Source organism: Engraulis encrasicolus, chromosome 16 (assembly GCF_034702125.1).
Source record: "Engraulis encrasicolus isolate BLACKSEA-1 chromosome 16, IST_EnEncr_1.0, whole genome shotgun sequence".
Classification (NCBI taxonomy): domain Eukaryota; kingdom Metazoa; phylum Chordata; class Actinopteri; order Clupeiformes; family Engraulidae; genus Engraulis; species Engraulis encrasicolus.
In genome coordinates this window covers 50,779,714-50,799,713 of record NC_085872.1, presented here as the reverse complement: position 1 = coordinate 50,799,713, position 20,000 = coordinate 50,779,714, and the positions used below count along the sequence as shown (strand labels likewise).

The 20,000-nt window shown below is 43.4% G+C and overlaps 1 protein-coding gene across 1 annotated transcript in view; it reads right to left on the bottom strand.

Moving 5' to 3' along the window:
• Positions 1–20,000, bottom strand: part of clstn2a (calsyntenin 2a) — a 335,228-nt gene that overhangs the window by 137,671 nt on the left and 177,557 nt on the right. The window contains exon 3 of the mRNA XM_063219781.1: positions 8,728–8,923. Coding sequence (XP_063075851.1) covers positions 8,728–8,923 — 196 coding nt within the window. The remainder of the gene's footprint in view (positions 1–8,727; positions 8,924–20,000) is intronic.

The following is a 20,000-nucleotide window of genomic DNA, read 5'->3' as shown; positions in this document are numbered from 1 at the left end:
ACCCAGCACTTATACCAGAGAGAGTAGAGAGAGAGAGGTTCCATTGGCCCATTGTTTCCTGGTTCTATTATTGGGGGGGAAATCCCCCTTTAGGCAGACCTAGGCAGACCTGAGGACTGTTCTATTCAATGCTAGGAGCATTATGACACGCCACTTTAGGCAGACCGGAACCTGGTCACATTAGGTGCCCATAGAAACCTATTATGTTGGCATATCTCTAATACTTAAAGAATCTCTGCTTATACACTTATGACACTTGGCTGACACTTTTATCCAAAGCCACTTAGAGTTATTTTAACCCCTTAAGACGCGGCTTTATACATTTGTTGTTACCAGTATGGTAATGACGAAGTCATGGTGCATTACTAAAGGGCCTGTGTTGTGTCATGGTATTGTACTGCTATGGCAGTTACATTTCAATGACTATTACAGTGTGCCACTGGAGGTACGGCGCGCATTAAGGGGCTACGTACAGGGTATTGGTTACAGTCCCTGGGGCAGTGTGGGGTTAGGTGCCTTGCTCAAGGGCACTTTAACCACGGAGTGAGATAGGAATTTGAAAGGTGAGATTCAATCTGCAACCCTCTGATCTAAAGCCCATCTCCTTAACCACTGGGTCACAACTGCTCCATCACATGACATACAGACCTAGTAGACACGGCACCACACTCACTGCTAACATTTTAGCACTGCATAGACAACTATCATTTCACCTCTCTACATCTCTACGTATTGTACATTTTCTCATCTCTGTTAACATGTCAAANTAATTAATTTATTTATCCTTTATTTAGCCAGGATTGTCCCATTGAGACTACAGTCTCTTCTGCCAGGGAGTCCTGGTCAAAATGGCAGCATACATATAGTTACAGACACAGACAAACACAGACAAAAAGGAAAATAAATGCACAAAAAACACATTAAGAAGAATACGTTTACATAAAACGTATTATGAGTTAAAAAGTAGCCTATGTGCTGCATAGTCAGAAACAATGACTCTCCTCTGTGTATACTGTATTATTATTGTATTATGTGACTATACCATTACACCTCCCTACGTATCGTACATCTTATCTCTGTTAACAAGTTAAAGTTATGTGGAATCATTTAATCTCTCTACATCTCTACATAGCTTCTCTACATATCTTCTCATCACTTTAAACATGTCAAAGTTAAGTGACTATGGCCCAATCTCAATTCACCCCTTGGCCCTACCCCTTACCCCTCCAAACAGAGTCTGCCTGTCCGAACCCCTCCTTTTTGAGGGCTACAAAGCCCTCCCTCTTACTCCTACCCCTCTGCCTTAACGACTATTGGGATACCCCTACCCCTACACAAAAGGAGGGGAGGGGTAAGGGGTAGGGCCAAGGGGTGAATTGAGATTGGGCCTATATCACTTCACCTCTCTAGTCTCTACATCACTGTATCACTCCATCACTATCCCTCCGCTACTCCACCATTCATCACCTCATCATTGCAGCAGAGTATCGCCAAACATCTTCTAGTAGAGAAAGATACTTCAATACTTCAGTAACAACTTTTTGTTCATGCAAGCAGGCAAGCAAGCAAAATACATGATTTGACAACAACAACAACAGCGTTCTCAAATGTGACAGCTTTGAAGTGGTAGACTCCACAAACTAAATTCCCAATAATCTCTCTCTGTCTCTCTCTCTGTCTCTCTCTCCCCCTAATGACCTTATTTTGAAGATAACCAATACTGTCACTATCTGTCGTGTGTCTTCCTAATTGAAGTCATTGGTGTAATGAGACTTGTATTCAGAAATCCATGCAGGGATGCTGTTCCCCTCACAGAGAGGAGTGCATACATTCCATTCCAAATGTACATTGGACACACACACGAATGCACGTACGCACGCACACACACACCCAACCACACACGCACGCACACACGCACTCACGTACGCACACACACACACACACTCAGCCACATACGCACTCCTAAACTCACATACTTAAACATGCTTTGTCTTTATCTCCTTCTCCCAGCCTTTCTCTTCCTTTTTGCGTCTGTCTCTCTCTCTCTCCATCCCTCTGACATCCATCTGCCACGGTCTCTCACACTGTCTCTCTTTGTTCTTCCCTCTCTCTCTCTCTCTCTCTCTCTCTCTCTCTCTCTCTCTCTCTCTCTCTCTCTTCATCCCTCTGCCTCTGCCTCCCTCTATGTCAAGAGTCATTTATCAGAGAGGCCCAAGCTGTGAAATCACAAGCAGAGCTCCATTCCTCTCCTCCTCCTCCTTTCTCTCAAGCAGTGTTCCATTCCTCTCCTCCTCCTCTCTCTCAAGCAGTGTTCCATTCCTCTCCTCCTCCTCTCTCTCCAAGCAGTGCTCCATTCCTCTCCTCCTCCTCCTCCTCCTCTCTCCAAGCAGTGTTCCATTCCTCTCCTCCTCCTCTCTCTCCAAGCAGTGCTCCATTCCTCTCCTCCTCCTCATCTCTCCAAGCAGTGCTCCATTCCTCTCCTCCTCCTCTCTCTCCAAGCAGAGCTCCATTCCTCTCCTCCTCCTCCTCTCGCTCTAAGCAGAGCTCCATTCCTCTTTTTCTTCCCCCACTCCATCCCAACATCCCTTACTTGTTCTCTCCCTCTCTCTCTCTCTCTCTCTCTCTCTCTCTCTCTCTCTCTCACACCTCTTTCACCCTGCCCCCCCCCCCCTCTCCCCCCCTCTCTCTCTCTCTCTCTCTCCTCTCTCCCCCTTCTCAGGCCCTGAAGCAGCACTTCTCTGCTGCTCTCCACTCTGCTCTGCTCTCCACTTCATCTCCCAGATGCTGCTGCCTCAGCCTCCATTGTGTCCAGCCTGTCAAGAGCACAGACAGCTTCCGGCAAACTCTGCAAACATCTTGATAGGTCATCAATGTAGAACTACTGAGGGATAAGTATTGGGCAACGGCAAGAGTAGTGCGAGAAAGAGAGAACAAGCGTGAGCACAGGCGTGCGCGTGAGTTTGTGTCTGTATGTCTGTGTGTGTGTGTTTGTATGTGTGTGGGTGGGCGGGCTTGTGTGTGTATTATGTGTGTATGTCTGGGTTTGTGAAATGATTTACAAACATGGACAACACTGTATGCCTCATTCCACGTATGCCCCATTTGCCTCCAAACATGCCAATGTTCTATTTGTAAAGTTGACCTAAAACAAAACCTACCATTTCATTAGTTGTCATCAGGGCTGTAGTGGAGGGTAAACGCACGTAAACGCCGTTTACGCACCTCTGGAATTTAGGAAATAGCGTTTACCCACCTCTAAATAGCGTTTACCCACCTCTAAATAGCGTTTACGCAGCTCTTAATGGCAATTACGCACGTCAATGTTCCCTGCGCCTTGTGATCTGCCGTTGGAATAATCCAAAATAAATTTGGTGTCATTTAAAAAATATTGTTGAACATACTTAACGCTTTAGTAGGAATCATTTTCATCTGCTCTGTATTCGGGTATGTGACCTTCCAATCAGTGCCTTTCGGCTGCAGCGGAGAGAACCAATCAGGATCCAGGGAATATGTAAACACATTCACGTTGTGTAGTTGCCTGCCTAACTGTTCAAAGTTAATCATCATGGATATTAGTATTAGGAGATATTTGAAGAGACCATCCAGTGCTTCCTCTTGCGCAGATGCCAGCAAAAGGCCTCAAGTACAAAGTAAGACTGACAGAGATCAATATACTGAGTCGTTAAATGTGCTTTATAAATAGGCTAACTGTCTTTCAACAGTAGGCTATGTAGCAAGCTGCTGGTACTGTATTGGTTAGATAATTAGTCCCAGGGTAACACAGAATGAGGGGAAAGCATTAGGCACTGTGGGGGTATTGCCGTTGGTTCATGTGTGCAAACATGTAACATCGGGTGAGTAACAGAACATGTGCGCAACGATGCGTTATGACGCGGCGAGATGCGAGGATCTTCGTCCAAATCGCTAATCGCATGCATCATCGCTAACTGCGTTTACATCGTGTGCCGCGTGTAAGGGAAATGTTAGTAGTTGTCTATGTCAATGTCACTTCAATTTGTGCTGTTTCTTGTTCCAGTTGTGGAAAAAACGATTGGCCAAACTCACAATAGAAAGCCTTTTCTGTGCTACTGTCCCAGAGAGCTGAAAAAAACCTCACTCTTAACAGTGGTGTTAACCAATCCAATGAGAGCTCTCTCTCTCTCTCTCTCTCTCTCTCTCTCTCTCTCTCTCTCTCTCTCTCTCTCTCATAGTAGATTGAACTTAACTAGCCTACTATTTACCCATAAGAAATGGTGAATTTCTGAGCCCTTTTTAATTTGTACCACTGAAGGCATTTGATAATGCTTCATCATATTTTAGAAATAGGGCCTATGTGCCTACATATTCCTTTTATATACCAAATGTTGATCATTTTGAAATTGTTTCAGTTGTTTAGGACTTGTTTAGGACTGAAATTATGTCTGCATACTATCAGTGCTGCAAACACATAGGCTATTCAACACACTTTAAAAACACCCTGAAAAGATATGCCCATAGTAGCCTACTAAAAACATTTTGTTCATAATAATGCTGATTAATAAATGGTGATCTTAAATTTTCATACTGACATCCTTAGATTTGACTTGGTAGACCACGGCCGACCATCAACTTCAAAAGTAGATCTCGGTTAAAAAAAAGGTTGGGCTGGCACCCCTGAAATAGTAGATGAAGAAACAGGTAGTGCGAGAGGAGACACACACACACACACACACACACACACACACACACACACACACACACACACACACACACACACACACACACACACACACACACACACACACCATATCTACTGTAGATAGTTCTTACTCTACACATACTTTTCTTTACTGTTGAAACACACTACACTACTTTGTTGACTGTCATTGATTTAATATGACTTTAACTGATAACGTCATGGAATATGGTCAGGACAGCAATACAGATTCGCGACACCTTGCGTTGCTTTGTGCTGTGTCGCGTCGCGTCACGGTCTGTCTGATCAAAAAATTCATAGTTTACCCACCTCTAATTTGACCACTACAGCCCTGGTTATCATGTAGTGCTATGGTATAATATGGATTAATATTACAAGACTCAATGCTATTAAAGCAGTAAACGGGTATGTTGCCCCGTGCCCATGTAGATAGGGGGCCCGGAATTGGGTCCCTATTACATTGTACATATTGGGAAGGGGACCCTTTCGGATTACTTTTTTTTCTGAGCCCAGCCAAAGCTATCAGCAACCCTGCCTATGGGCCCCAGGCCATCTTAATCCGACACTGCATAGGGGCCCCAGGCCATCTAAATCCGACACTGCATAGGGGCCCCAGGCCATCTTAATCCGACACTGCAGAGGGGCCCCAGGCCATCTAAATCCGACACTGCATAGGGGCCCGGGCCATCTAAATCCGACACTGCATAGCGTGTGCGGACTACAGACTGCTGATTGCTGTTGGCTGTTGGCCGCATCTCTCTCTGGCTGGCTGTGGCTGTCTCTGCACTGTGCAGGGGTCTGCTATGAAAAGGCCAAATCCAGAAAAGCACAGAGAGAGAGCAGGGAGGGCAGACGTCCCCTTCAGCACTATGTCTACTGCTATGATGTTCAAATGTAATTTAAACTTGTTACCATCATGTCTTGCAAAGAAGATATGAGACTGCAGATGAAATACAAACAAAATACACATTTGTAAATCAATTTTTAAAAGCTGTTGCTGAGGAAACAGAGATACTGCACACCAAAACAATTCTCAGATGTGTTCTTGGCAGTCTTGAGGGCGTGTTTATTATTGTTTATTATTCATTATCATTACTAATAAATTATGAATCATTACTATTAATTAGTATTGTCTAATCGCCAGATGTGTTCTTGGCAGTCTTGAGGATGTGTTTATAATTGTTTATCAGTAATATTAGTAATTCGTATTAGTGGTATTAGTATTCGCCAGAGTTCGGGCCGTGTTCTCCAAGCTGCTTAGACACTCTAACAGCATCACTAGCACCTCGTGCAGCTAAAACGATCCGCTTTACATCTTATTGAATAATTCATCACCAGCTCCCCTCAGAACAAATAAATAGAACCTAAAAAGCCAAATTTCTGCAGCAGATTTTATGTAGTTTACTGTGTAGCCTCACTGTGCAAACAGCCAGCTGTGTTAGACAAACACTCTATGACAGCAATAATGGCTCCAAAAATGTGCAGCGGCAGTAGCAGCAGCACCAATCAAATACTATAACACCACACTGAAATACTTTGTACCATAGCCTACTCCTGAATACTATAATACCACTCTCAAATACCATAGCCTACTCCTAAACACTATAGCACCACACTCAAATACCAGCCTACCCCTAAACACTATAGCACCACACTCAAATACTGCATACTTCTACCGTAAATGCAATAGCACGACATTGAAATACCAAAGCATACTCTTAATGCCATAATACCTCACTCCTTAAAAAGACAGTGAGACTATGGCGTGTGTGTGTGTCTGTGTCTGTGTGTGTGTGTGTGTGTGTGTGTGTGTGTGTGTGTGTGTGTGTGTGTGTGTGTGTGTGTGTGTGTGTGTGTGTGTGTGTGTGTGTGTGTGTGTTTGTGTGTGTGTGTGTACTCCACTTAACACTTTGCTTAAGTGCTAAGAATGATAAAAGTAAGAAAATAATTAAATGAAAAATAACTACTTAGCATCTACACCTATTGTTCTGTATATTTCCTGTGCACTTTGTATCTGCGTTATATTTAGTTATATGCTATGAATATGTCCTTGGCTGTAAGCGTCTGCCAATTTGAAAACAATACAATGTCTTGAGACTGAGAACCTTGTGCTACTTAATTGGAAAAATACTGAAATCAGGCACTTTGGGACCAGACTGACACAGATTTCAATCATACTTGGTGTGCCTGTTTTTTAGCAAGGTAGAACCACAGAACTGCATTTGTGTGAATCTGACACCAATAATAAAGTGATAATGTCCCATTTTTGGAAATAAGCTTAGGGTGTATTCACACCTACCACGTTTGGTCCGGACCAAAGGACCAAACGGACCAGATTTTCAGTGGTTCGGACCTTTGTGGAAGGTCTGAATACAAACCAGCGAATCCTGGTCCGGACCAAACAAGCGGACCGAGACCGAGCTGAAAGGTCGGACTCAGTCCGGATCAAACGAACCCTGGTGCGGACCTTTTGGAGGTGTGAAAGCAGACCGGACCTAATCCCAGACTTTTTGCTTTTTTGTACCTCGGGAGCTACAAACCGTTCTCTGAGTACGGCAGTGCAAATTATATCTCCAAGCTAGCCAATAACATGGACTCCTATGAGAAAAGCCCTGGGAACGCATGGCCTACAGTATCTGGCAGAGGCTCTGAAATCATCCAAATCAGCCTCTCCAGCTGATGACTCACTTGTGTGTCTTCTTCCAGCTATATACTGATTATACCACGGCAGTTTGGAGTTTTAGAGAGAGATTCCCCACGCAAAATGAGAAAATTCTTTTGAATAATTTGCCCGTTTCACGTGGGCGCTTCTTCCCCACGAGAGGAGAGTGGTTTCCTGTGTAGCGTTAATCAGTTGAGAGAGTAGCCTAATTTATATGCAAAGTAAGGGATATTTTCGGATCAATAAGGGAGCACAGTGGAAAATAAATCAAAGGGAGTTTCCCATGGGAGGAGAACAGATTGACGAGGTGCCTGTTTTGATGAAGTTAATGGCTAGGCGGAGCATTTAGAATTCCGGCAAGGTGTGTAAGGTATTTTTTTTTTTAATCTATTGAGATCTGTAAATTTGTAGTAATCATCATGCCAACTACAGCATAATCTAGTGGGCAAGTCAGACGTGCCTATATCAGACTGTTAGAACATTGGGGCGACTGATTTGACAACCAAATGCGATAGAATTAACGACTGGTTCTTGACTTGACAACCGAGTGCAATAGAACTAACAACGGTGTATTGGCCATAGCAACCTTCAATTTAGAATTAGTAACGGCAGTTCGCCAGAAAGTTATGAAAAGAAGCTTCTTGTGGCGGAGGGAAGTAGTTCTACAGATAACCTTTGTTTTAGCCATTAAAGCATCGAAATAATTCCTAAAATAAATTTCAGACAGTGTGGCAGCCGTGGTATAAGCGACATAATTGACTTCACGATGTGCGTATAACAGGAAAAATAATTCACTCCGCTTCGCGTCGTGGCCTTATCACCACCTAGGTGTGCATTATTTTTCCTGTTATACGCACACCGTGTCGGCAATTTTCCCTTAGATATTGTTGCTATTCTTAATCATTATTATTTAATTATTTACAAAAAATATAAATCAGTGCAATTGGTCAGTTGGTCAGAGTATATAAGCTATACCAACCTACACTGTTGAAACATAAAACATAATACTTTTACATGTCTGGAGTAAATAAAAGACCTACGTTTTCCTATAACAGGTAGACATAATGAACATCATACATCTAAAAAATGTATTAGGCCCATCGACCATCCCATCTGCTGTAAGAGGCTACTCATGAGGCCACAGCTATGGTAACTCACGTGTGACTTCTTCCACCCTCACCAGTGGGGCCCGCTCCACAGTCCTACGCCTGGATGATGATGGTGTGGGACAGCATGTACTATAAGTATGTATATAAATACGGTATAACAGCTAGGGTAACTCACTTGTGCGACTTCTTCCTGGATGATGAAGGTGTGGGAAAGCATGTATATAGGTGTGTATATATATGTAACAGCTAGGGTAACTCACTTGTGTGACTTCTTCCACCCCACACCAGTAGGCCCCGCTCCGCAGTCGTACGCCTGGATGATGAAGGTGTACTCCTTCTGGACCTCACAGTCGATGGGGCTCCTGGCCCGCAGAACCCCCTCCCCCGACGTCCGGTTCAGAACCACCGCCTCGAACGGGGCCTCTTGCCCGTGGATCTTAAAGGCACAGATCTCCCCTGCGTAGAAAAGGGAGGAGAGGGGGGAGAATCACAGTGAGAAACAATCATAAAATGGGAGAGAAAGACAGAAAAAAGGGGGACTAGAAAAGGGAGGAGAGGGGGAGACAAGCACAGTAAGAAACAATCATAACATGGAAAAGGACATTTTAAAGGGAAAGAAGGCAAGGCAAGGCAAGGCAAGTTTATTTATATAGCGCATTTCATACACAGGTGCAACTCAATGTGCTTCACAAAGTTAACAAATGTAAATGAAAGGAAAACAGGGAAATGAATTAGAGTCAAAAAAACATTTAAAACATTAAGATAAAACATAAGGTAAAAATAATAATAAAATAAAACATAAATAAACATAAAACCTTGAAAAACAATTCTTATTTTACTAATTTACTTCTCTTATTTTACCGTCTTTTTATTCAATAATTTAAGAAAGCATCTGAGAACAGCTTTGTCTTGAGTCTAGATTTAAAGCTATCAATAGTGGGTGCATTTTTTACGTCATCTGGAAGCTGGTTCCAAAGCTTTGAAGCATAGAAGCTAAAGGCTGCCTCTCCACATTTTGTTTTGACTTTTGGAATCACCAGCAAATTCTTCTCCGTTGACCTTAGTGACCTGGCCGGTGCATACAGCTGAAACATATCCAGTAGATATGTGGGTCCCATTCCATTTAATGATTTAAATACAAGTAGCATTGCCTTAAAATCAATTCTGTAGCTTACTGGGAGCCAATGCAGCGATCTTAAAATTGGAGTAATGTGGTCAAACTTCCTTGTCTTTGTAAGAACCCTTGCAGCTGCATTTTGTACCAGTTGAAGCTGTTTAATGGTCTTATTTGGGAGGCCAGTAAACAGACTGTTACAGTAATCGACTTTACTAGAAATGAAGGCATGTATTAGCTTCTCCAGATCATGTTTAGACATCAGGCCCCTAAATTTAGAGACGTTTTTTATGTGATAAAATGCAGACTTAGTAATAGCTTTCATGTGACTGTTGAAATTTAGGTCACTGTCAATGAGGACCCCAAGATTTTTAACTGTTTCCCTTGGTTTCAGTCCCTTCGTTTCAAGGATAGTAGCAATCTTTTGTCTCTCCTCTCTTTTCCCAAATATAATTAATTCAGTTTTTTCTGTGTTCAGCTGGAGGAAATTGTGAGACATCCATTTGTTAATTTGGTCCATGCAATGATAGAGTGATTCAAGGGGGGTGTAGTCATTGGGGGACATAGATAAGTAGAGCTGGGTATCATCCGCATAGCTATGGTAATTTATGGAGTTATTCTCGATAATGTGTCCCAGTGGCAACATATACAGATTGAACAGTAGTGGTCCCAGAATGGAGCCCTGGGGGACCCCACAATCCAGAGACATTGGTGATGAAGTATGTCTTCCAATGGCGACAAAAAAACTTCTTTGTTGTAAGTACGATTTTAACCAGTCGATCACTATGCCCGTAAAGCCAACCCAGTGTTCCAGTCTATGTAGTAGTATAGAATGATTAACTGTGTCGAAAGCAGCACTCAAATCAAGAAGTACCAAGACGGATGATTTGCCAGCATCAGAATTCAATCTTATGTCATTCATAACTTTGATAAGAGCTGTTTCAGTGCTGTGGTAGGCACGGAAACCAGATTGAAACTTATCAAAATAGCTATTAGACATTAAAAAGGCAGTTAATTGGTTAAAACAATTTTCTCTATTATTTTACCCATAAATGGTAGATTGGATATGGGCCTATAGTTGTTTAGTACCAGTGCATCCAGGTTGTTCTTTTTCAGTAAGGGTTTCACAACTGCTTCTTTCAGACAGCCTGGGAATATGCCTGTTTGTAGTGAGGTGTTGATGATCTGAAGTACATCTGGTGATATTAGGTGTAAGATGGATTTGAAGAAGGCTGTTGGTAGAATATCTAAGTCAGATGTAGAGGAGCTAAGACTTTGTACCGTTCTATTAAGAATGTCCACATCAACTAAATTAAAATTTCTCATGAGGTTAGGATTTAACTTCACCGTAACAAGTTGGTCCGAATCTTGGGTCGGTTGCACATGTGTGAGTATGTTTGTACGTATTTTTTCAATCTTACCTTTGAAAAAGGATGCAAACTCATTGCATTTGCTGACTGAGAGGAACTCAGAGGGCATTTGATTTGGGGGCCTTGCTAGCTTTTCCACAGTGCCAAACAGGACGCGTGCATTATTAATATTTCTGTTAATTATGTCAGAGAAAAAAGATTGTCTAGCTTTAGAAATTTCTTGGTTGTATTTCGAGAGTGTGTGTTTATAGATTTGGTAGTGGACTTCAAGTTTGGATTTACGCCACTGTCTTTCAGCCCTCCTGCATTCTTGCTTTAGCAATATAACTGTGGGATTCATTCTCCAAGGGGCTTTTTTATGTCCCACTGTTTTGATTTTTTCGGGGGCAATAACATCCATAATATGGGTCATCCTTGCATTAAAATTAACCATGAGATCATCAGCATTCTCTGAAGTTTGACTTTGGATCTCTGAAAGTGCTTGCTGAAAGAGTGAGGCTGTCTCACAGTTGATTATACGTTTTTTGACTGTAACAGATTCCCTTTGAACATGAGGGTACATAGAAACATCAGAAAAAATGCAGTAATGGTCAGAAAAGCCATAGTCTTTGACACTAGCACAAGCATTGAGGCCTTTTGTTATTATTAGGTCTAGAGTGTGACCTTGGTTGTGTGTTGGTCCTGTTACATGCTGTGTAAGGCTAAAAATGTCAATAAGACTTAAAAATTCCTTAGCATAGACATTCTCTAAGTCGTTTACGTGAAAATTGAAGTCGCCTGTTATAAAAAGGCTATCATAGTCCACACAAACATTCGACAACAGCTCACCAAATTCCTCTAAGAAGAGTGGTGCAGAAAGTCTTGGAGGTCTGTAGATCGTTAATAACAGTATGTCGGAAGAACATTTTAGAACTGTAGCTAAGTATTCAAAAGATGAAAATTCACCTAGTGCTGTCTTTTGACATTGAAACAGTGCCTTGAAAATAATTGCTATCCCCCCTCCCTGTTTATTCTGCCTTTCTGTACTAATGAAATGAAAGTGAGGCGGGGTTGCTTCTATAAGTGTGATAGAACTAGTGGATTTTTCCAGCCATGTTTCAGTTAAAAATAAAAAATCAAGGTTGTGGGTACAGATAAACTCATTGACAATAAAAGGCTTGTTCCTTAGAGACCTGGCATTCTGTAAAGCTAATTTAACATTGAGCATTGGAGGCATTTCCACTGTGGTATTTTGAGTGAGTTTTTTTGGGACAGCACTGAGATATTCCATGTTTGCCTTCTTGGGGTAATGTATAGGCCTACGTGTCCTCAAGAGGCTTTGCTTGGTTGTTAGAACTGGAATAAGATTGTCCACGGGTCCCCTTATCTGCTTATTTTCAAAACCACTGTTACTATGTGGGTAGGGACCCAGTTGATATCAGACTGTGCTTTCAACAAGGTCATCATCACTGATACTATTGTACTCCAGAGCACAGACAGGTGGTGGTGGGGCTCTGCCTTTTTTGGGTGCAGTCGTGGATGGAAGTATTCTTTCAGATTTTGGGGTATAATGAGGTTGACCTTGAGAAATATCCGCATAGGAGGCTTGGTAGGAATGTCTGGGGGTAGAAAAGGTAGATCTGGCAAAGGGGAGTAGTCTCGCCATAGTTGCTGGAAATCTCAGTCTGGGAGATGGAGATGATGTTTCGTCGTTCCGGGAAGGTTGTGATTCCATTGGTGATTGCATTTTGTCGCCGTTGCCAGGGCTTGATGCTGGTGGCTGCGTTTCGCCACATCTGGGGGGTGAGTTTGGTTTTGAGGAAACCACATTTCCTATTTCCTGTGTTGACAGTCGCTTTTTGGCAGACCTGGGAGGTGGAATTGGTGATGCCGATGGCACTTTGCCAGTCCGACAAGGAGGTGAACACTTGATCTCCGGCGAGCGGTTTGCTGCCAGTTTCTGTGACAGGTCTTCCAGCTGTTCCGAAAGCTGGTTCAGTTTGTGGCGAGTTCTGTGTGTTGGTGGGTCAGTCATGTCGTTTCTTTCCACATGAGCAGCTACGTCATCTGTGTGTGTGTGCTTTCGCCAGTCTGTGGCTCAGTTTGCACACTAGCAGGGACAGAGGGCTTGTTGAAATGCCCATGTGTCTGAGTGGATACAGATACAGGTCGCTTATCAGCGCCCAAGGTCTCAATGCTGTAAACAAACTGGTCTGTCAACACTTTGGCGCCGGTCCAACTCAGTTCTGCACTGTTTTTTTTTAAGAGTACAGAGCGTCTCCAGAAACGGTCGAAGTTGTCAACAAAGCTGATACCGTTGGATCTGCATGTCCTTGACAGCCATGTGTTTAAAGAATTTAATCTGGAGAACGCAAAGTCGCGATAGCAGGGTGCTGGTATTGGCTCGCTGATGAAGGATGGAATTTTCAGATCTTTTAGAGTTGAAAATAAGTCATTAAAGTCCTTTCGGACAATTATTTGCTCTAAGAAGAAGAAAAAGAGGCAAAATGTGGTGTTGAGGAAAGTGATGGAGAGGAAAGTGGTGTTGAGATTCTAATGGGTTGTGCTGCTGTGTCTCTGCGTGATATTGCGGCTATAACTTTCTCGCCCCACGCCTCCTCTTTTCCTCCTCTCCTCCTCTCTCTTTCCACGCCTCTCCTTTTCCTTCTCTCCTCCTCCTCTTCCCTACCTCGCCCCATGCCTCCTCTTCTAATCTCTTTCTCCTCTCCTCCTCCTCTTCTCCACCTGTTCTCCACCCCTCCTCCACTGCTCCTCGCCCCACACTTCCTTTTCTCCTCATCCTCTCTCTCTCTCTCTCTCTCTCTCTCTCTCTCTCTCTCTCTCTCTCTCTCTCTCCCCTTTTCTCCTCCAGACTATAATGCAGGTCGTTGTTTTCCTTAACCACCCAGCAGCGGCCTGCTGAGAGACAGAGAAGGGCCTGCTAGTGTCTACACCTGGAATTGCTGCATTGCTGTGCTGCCACGCAGTCACATCAGGAGAGAGAAAGAGAGGGAGGGAGAGAGAGGGAGAGAGAGAGAGAGAGAGAGAGAGGGAGGGAGGGAGAGAGAGAGAAAGAAAGAGAGAGAGAGACGGAGAAAAAGAGAGAGTCAGAGACAGAGAGAAAGAGAGAGAGAGAACACAGCAAGGGACTGCTTTTTTCCCTCTATCCCCCTCTCCCTTTCGTTCCCCTCCTTTACTGTATTTTTTCTATCCTTCATTTCTCTAGTTTGTTATTGCCTGCTACTTTTTGATGGCTTTTCCTCCTGTAGAATTTTCCCTGAGACACCCAAGGGGCAAAGAAGTGAGAATATTGTACATCAGGGCACCCTAGCAACTAGGCCTGTGTTAAAAAAAAAAAAAATCGATCCACGATCCAATATCGATTCACGTTGGAAAAATCCGATATCGATCCAATTCTTTGTGGATTGATCTTTTGCGGAGGACCAACCCTATATTCTCAACCGCGTTGGGTAGCTCTCTTCAACATAGGCCTATACACACATGCATGGGGCTGTTCCTCGCAGTAGTGGCAGTTTTTACTTCAAACTATTCATGGATTTATTGTATGCATAGTGCAACCTTCCCGTGGCCCGCCAGAGACAGCTACACAGCTTTCGGAAATACCAGCAGTTGCGTTGCGCAGCATTGTTGTTATTTCGTCTGCGTCAAAGTTATAATAGAAGAACGCACCCAAAATGCCAGGTGATTTAATATCATCAAACAAGCCATACAAGCGGTCGTTTCATTTTTTGAGACCTAAAAATGCCTTCGCTTCTTTTAAAAGCGAAGAGGAGTAACTTTGAGTTGGGATGGAGTGACGAGTTTTATGGGGAGAAGCAGATAGATGATTTGTAGGCGGTTGAAATTATGAGAAGCGATTATCTCCGCCTTCCAGGGCTGGACTGGGATCTGAAAAGGGCCCGGGCACTTTTTGACACCTGAGGGCCCAGCGCCTAAGCCTCTATCGGTGTTTATATAGATATAGACAGATAGATAGATAGATAGACAGATAGATAGACAGACAGACAGACAGACAGACAGACAGACAGACAGACAGACAGACAGACAGACAGACAGACAGACAGACAGACAGACAGACAGACAGACAGACAGACAGATAGATAGATAGATAGATAGATAGATAGATAGATAGATAGATAGATAGATAGATAGATAGATAGATAGATAGATAGATAGATAGATAGATAAAGTGTTCATGTCATTGTAACACAGAAGAAGCCTATTCTTGCCCACTGGAAAAAGCTGCTGTGAACCCTCATGTTCCCTTCATCCTACTTCTAAAGTTCTGAGTATGTTTGGGGGTAGGAGATAGAGAGAAGAGCACAATTAACTTTACTCTTGATTAAAAGCCCTGGCCAGTGAATCTCAAATTCTCAAAGCAAAAAAAGTATGTTCATACCATTTTACACACACACACACACACACACACACACACACACACACACACACACACACACACACACACACACACACACACACACACACACACACACACACACACACACACACACACACCAAATTGCTCCAGTCCACAGATAAAGTCAGTACAGTAAAAGCCAGCTTGCTAAATGGCCCCCCCTTTCCAAACGCGCACCAAACCATTTTGTCTACTAGCAACCTCACCATTAAATACATAAGGGCACCATAGCAACCTTACCATTAAATACCGGTACATCAGGGAACCTAGCAACCTCACCATTTCATCACCATGGTGAATGGACCCTTCACCTCACTTTTCCAGCCCCACCAAACCAGAGATTCTAAGACTATGTATCGAGTCTCTCTGACCCAACCAGAGATTCTAAGAGTAAGTATCCACTCTCTGACCCAACACAATTTCCTGCACCACCCAACCCCAAACCTGCACCCCTGCACCATAAAACTCCCACCAGCAACCCCAAACACCCCAATCCCAGAACCCCCATTAGCACCATCCAACCCCAACACCACCCAACCACCCCCACTTGCACAATCCAATTCCAACACCACCCAACCCCTGCACCTCCACCACCCAACCTCCACCTGTTCCACCCAACTCCAACCTCAACCTCTGCACCTTTTCTTTGATGCACTGCACCGTGGCCACCAGCCGAGCTGTCATTACCTGGGGCTGAGGTGTACTGAGCAGCTTTTTAGGACAACCTTAGCGGCGGCCTCCCTACTGTCAACACACTGAATAGGGAAATCATGAACTTGGAAAGCACTAATGTCTTGAAACCCTCAGGCACATAGCTGTATGCAGTGGCGGAACTATTGTACGTATGGCCCCATGGCGAAACACTGATAGGGCCCCCAAACCGCCAGTCATAGACAAAATAGGGCCCCCAACTCCAATACAGGAGGGCCCTGGGCCCAGGGGCAAATGCCCTCCGTGCCCCGCCATATGATGAATACCATTTACAATTTTGTGTATAGACTTATTCAAGCACTGGTTTGTGCCCTATTAGCACTTTGCATACTCTGCTTTCGTGTAGCTCCAGCTCTGATGATGAGGCGCTTCTCTTTTTTTCCATTTTGTGTATAGACTTAATCAAGGTCAGGCTTGTGTAACCCTTTGGGTATAAAGATTAGATCATGCAAGGCGGCTTCATTTATATGCAATGGACATTACGTTAATGACTTCCAACAACAAAGACAGTGGAAAGGTCACGTTAACAGAAACACAAGGCCTAATCTTAATTGCAGTGGACGCCTGGACCATGTAATGGTTCAATAAAGGGATTTTAAATGTCAAAAAAGCCTGAATTTCAGCATTAAGGCGTGAGATAGGCACTTACATAAAACAGCTTTTTGCATACATTAGTTAATTTTAATTTATGAAAAAAGAAAGCTGAATGCCATGAGCATGCCATTAAACAGCGTGTGTTCTCGCTTTCCCTTCTGTAAGAATACAGGACTCTAAACAGTTGCAGTGCACATAACCACCATGTTTAAGATGATATAATTGACCTTTGACACCAAACCAGACTTAATTGGTTCTAACCCTAAAACTATTAACCATGCACAGATTAAATAGAGGCCAACTATTAACCATGTACAGATTAAATAGGGGCCAGATCCCCGCACAGAGTTCAGATCCACCTCCTTTCCCCAGCAATACTACACTATTCCTCAGGTTCACCTCCTCTCCTCTGCATTAAGCTTATTCGATTTACCATCAACGTCTGTATGCGCATGCAGACAGCAATGCACTCTGGATGATAATGGTGCATGATGGTTAGATTTCCGGTCCAACTTACTAAATTTCAGTCATGTTGCGTCGACGAGGTGACATGTCACATGCTGTAAGTTATTACTACGAATAGCGAGTCTTGTCATATTCCCTGCACTGCAGCGCATTGCATTTGCTGTGTGCTACGCCCACTTCTAGGCACTAACATTCGCAATGCTAAGCAGTTCCAAGACGCTAAAACAGCTAATTTTGCTAATGCGGAAGTCGGCCCTAGGACACAGTGGAGATTGCCCGACTCTCCCTCTGTATGGCTCTGGGAGCCTTGTCGCACACCCCTACACAAGTTTGGACTGCTCCCCACTTCAGCTCCTCCTCTCCACTTGTCCCCCCACACCTCACACATTAGTAGATCAAACTGGTGCGAGCTCATCCTCTCCTGCATATTTGTGTCCGACTTTAAATGCGGTGTATTTAATACCACCCACATCGTGACAACAAGTTCTCGCTCACGTGCTTCGTCAACATCAACCGCTTGCAATAAAGTCAAATAAGCCTAATACTACACTAGGCTTCCTCATCTCCACCTCCTCAGCTCCACCTCCTCTCCTCATCTCCACCTCCTCAACTCCACCTCTTATCCTCATCTCCATGTCCTCAACTCCACCTCCTCTCATCAACTGCACCTCCTCAGCTCCACCTCCTCAACTCCACCTCCTCTCATCAACTGCACCTCCTCAGCTCCACCTCCTCTTCTCAGCAATACTGCACTAGGCTTCCTCAGCTCCACCTCCTCTATTCAGCAATGCTGCAATCGGCTCTCTCTGCTACACTACTACTGATTCAGGAACTGGAAAGATGATTTTCAATGTGAGCCAAAAAACACTTTTTTCTGTCCACAATGACAACGTAGATGTCATCAGGTCCATGCAACCGTGATCTAAACCCCATCACCCTAACCAGAAGGCCTTGGCTGCCCCACATGAAGGCCTTGGCTGCCCCACAATTCACTCCACTCAAGGTTTTGGCTCATAACATCAGGAACCAGGTGCACCTCCTCTGAACAGACCAAGCACAACAAATCCTCACTGACCGCCAGAAACCTTGGATCTCCGCTTTCTGTTTTTTTTTTTTTTTCAAGCCCACTACTTTCTAAATAAATAAACATTTCATCACTAAAAGAGGATTTTAAATCTTTCATAAAACTCACTCATATACTCATGGAAACTGACCAATTGGAATAGTTTATATATTTTTAAATAATTTGATAAAAAGAAGACAATCCGCACACTTCAGGTCTATTTTTGTGCAAAGAAGCTTTACTTGACTTGCAAGCTTCCGGTCCTTAGATACTTCATCAGGCAGAGTGCTTACAAACAGACGGAAAGCTTGCAAGTCAAATAAAGCTTCTTTGCACAAAAATAGACCTGAAGTGTGCGGATTGTCTTCTTTTCATACAGATTTTTTTTTACTGAATCCTGCACCTTCAAAACAGATGAGCGGTGGCCTATCACAACTTTAGAAATAATTTGATAAATAATGAATTAGTGGAGATATAAGGTTTCCGCCAGGCAGCGATGCAGTACAGCTGCCTACAAGGTCTTTTTCATATAGATTGTATATTACTAACTGTGATATACATTCTATGCTTTTTCACAATAGTTGTTGTTGGGTTTCACAATATGCTGTTGGCCATACACCTTTCCCTATGTTTCTTTAGCAAGAACACAATATACTTATGACTATAGGAAAAGAGAATCAAGCCTGGCGACCTCTAAACCTTCTTCTCTCAAGGCTCTATCCCAGGGGTGTCAAACATACGGCCCGCGGGCCGCATCCGGCCCACCAGAAGGTTCGATCCGGCCCGGATGTTTAGAAAAAAAAAACGAAATCCGCAATTACGCCACTGGGGTCAGAATCGAGACCTGCATGACATTAACCCAATGGTCCTCTCTCTCTCTTACACTGTATTTGTAGTAAAGTGCACATCAGACTTCTAGTATAAATGGTGAATTTGTACTGTGACAGGCATTTGATAAAGCTCATACATAGACCTCATATATAGATGTCAAATGTTAATACTTCTTATTCGTATTGTATTGGTATTGGTTTTAATTAAATAATAAATATAACTGTATTTGTATTGGTTCGTATTGAGCTCAAACGGGAAACGGGACATTAAAATGCGTTAAAATGCAGGAAATTACATCTAAGAAATACAAAATGTTCTGGGGGAAGACCCCCAGACCCCCCGCCAACATGAACAGTCCACTATTTTATTAATTGACAGTTGTCAATGAATGAATGAAATCAATGAAATTTTGCACAGGATTATCAGTATTGCATTGTTTTCTACATATTCGACACACTTTTAAAACATGCTGAAAAGATAATGCGATAGTATTGAAAACTAACCCTCTGCTTTATGTTTTTTTTGGCGACAATGTTACTAATGCGGTCCGCTTGAGGTCCGCTTGAGGTCCTCATGGGTTGTATGCGGCCCCCGGACCAAAATGAGTTTGACACACCTGCTCTATCCTTTTTAGATGCGTCCTAGCATCTCTATAAGAGGGTATGTCCGTCCGTCGGTCTGCCAGTCTGTCGGTCTGTCTGTCTGTCCGTCCGTCTGAAACGCATTCTTGAAATTGTTAGGCCCTCCTGTGCAGGGCTGTACAGTGCGAGCATTTTGCAAAAATGTTGTAAAAAATCTGCCCCCCTGACCAATTTCATCCCAGCACCCTGCCAGATCCTGCTGTGTAGGCCTGAATTGAAACACCAGCTGCGTATAGAAATTAATGTGATGGATATAAATGTGTAATATTTTGTTTAGTCCTTTTACTGGGGGGAATTTGGAAAAGTGACCCGAAGTGATTTTAATTG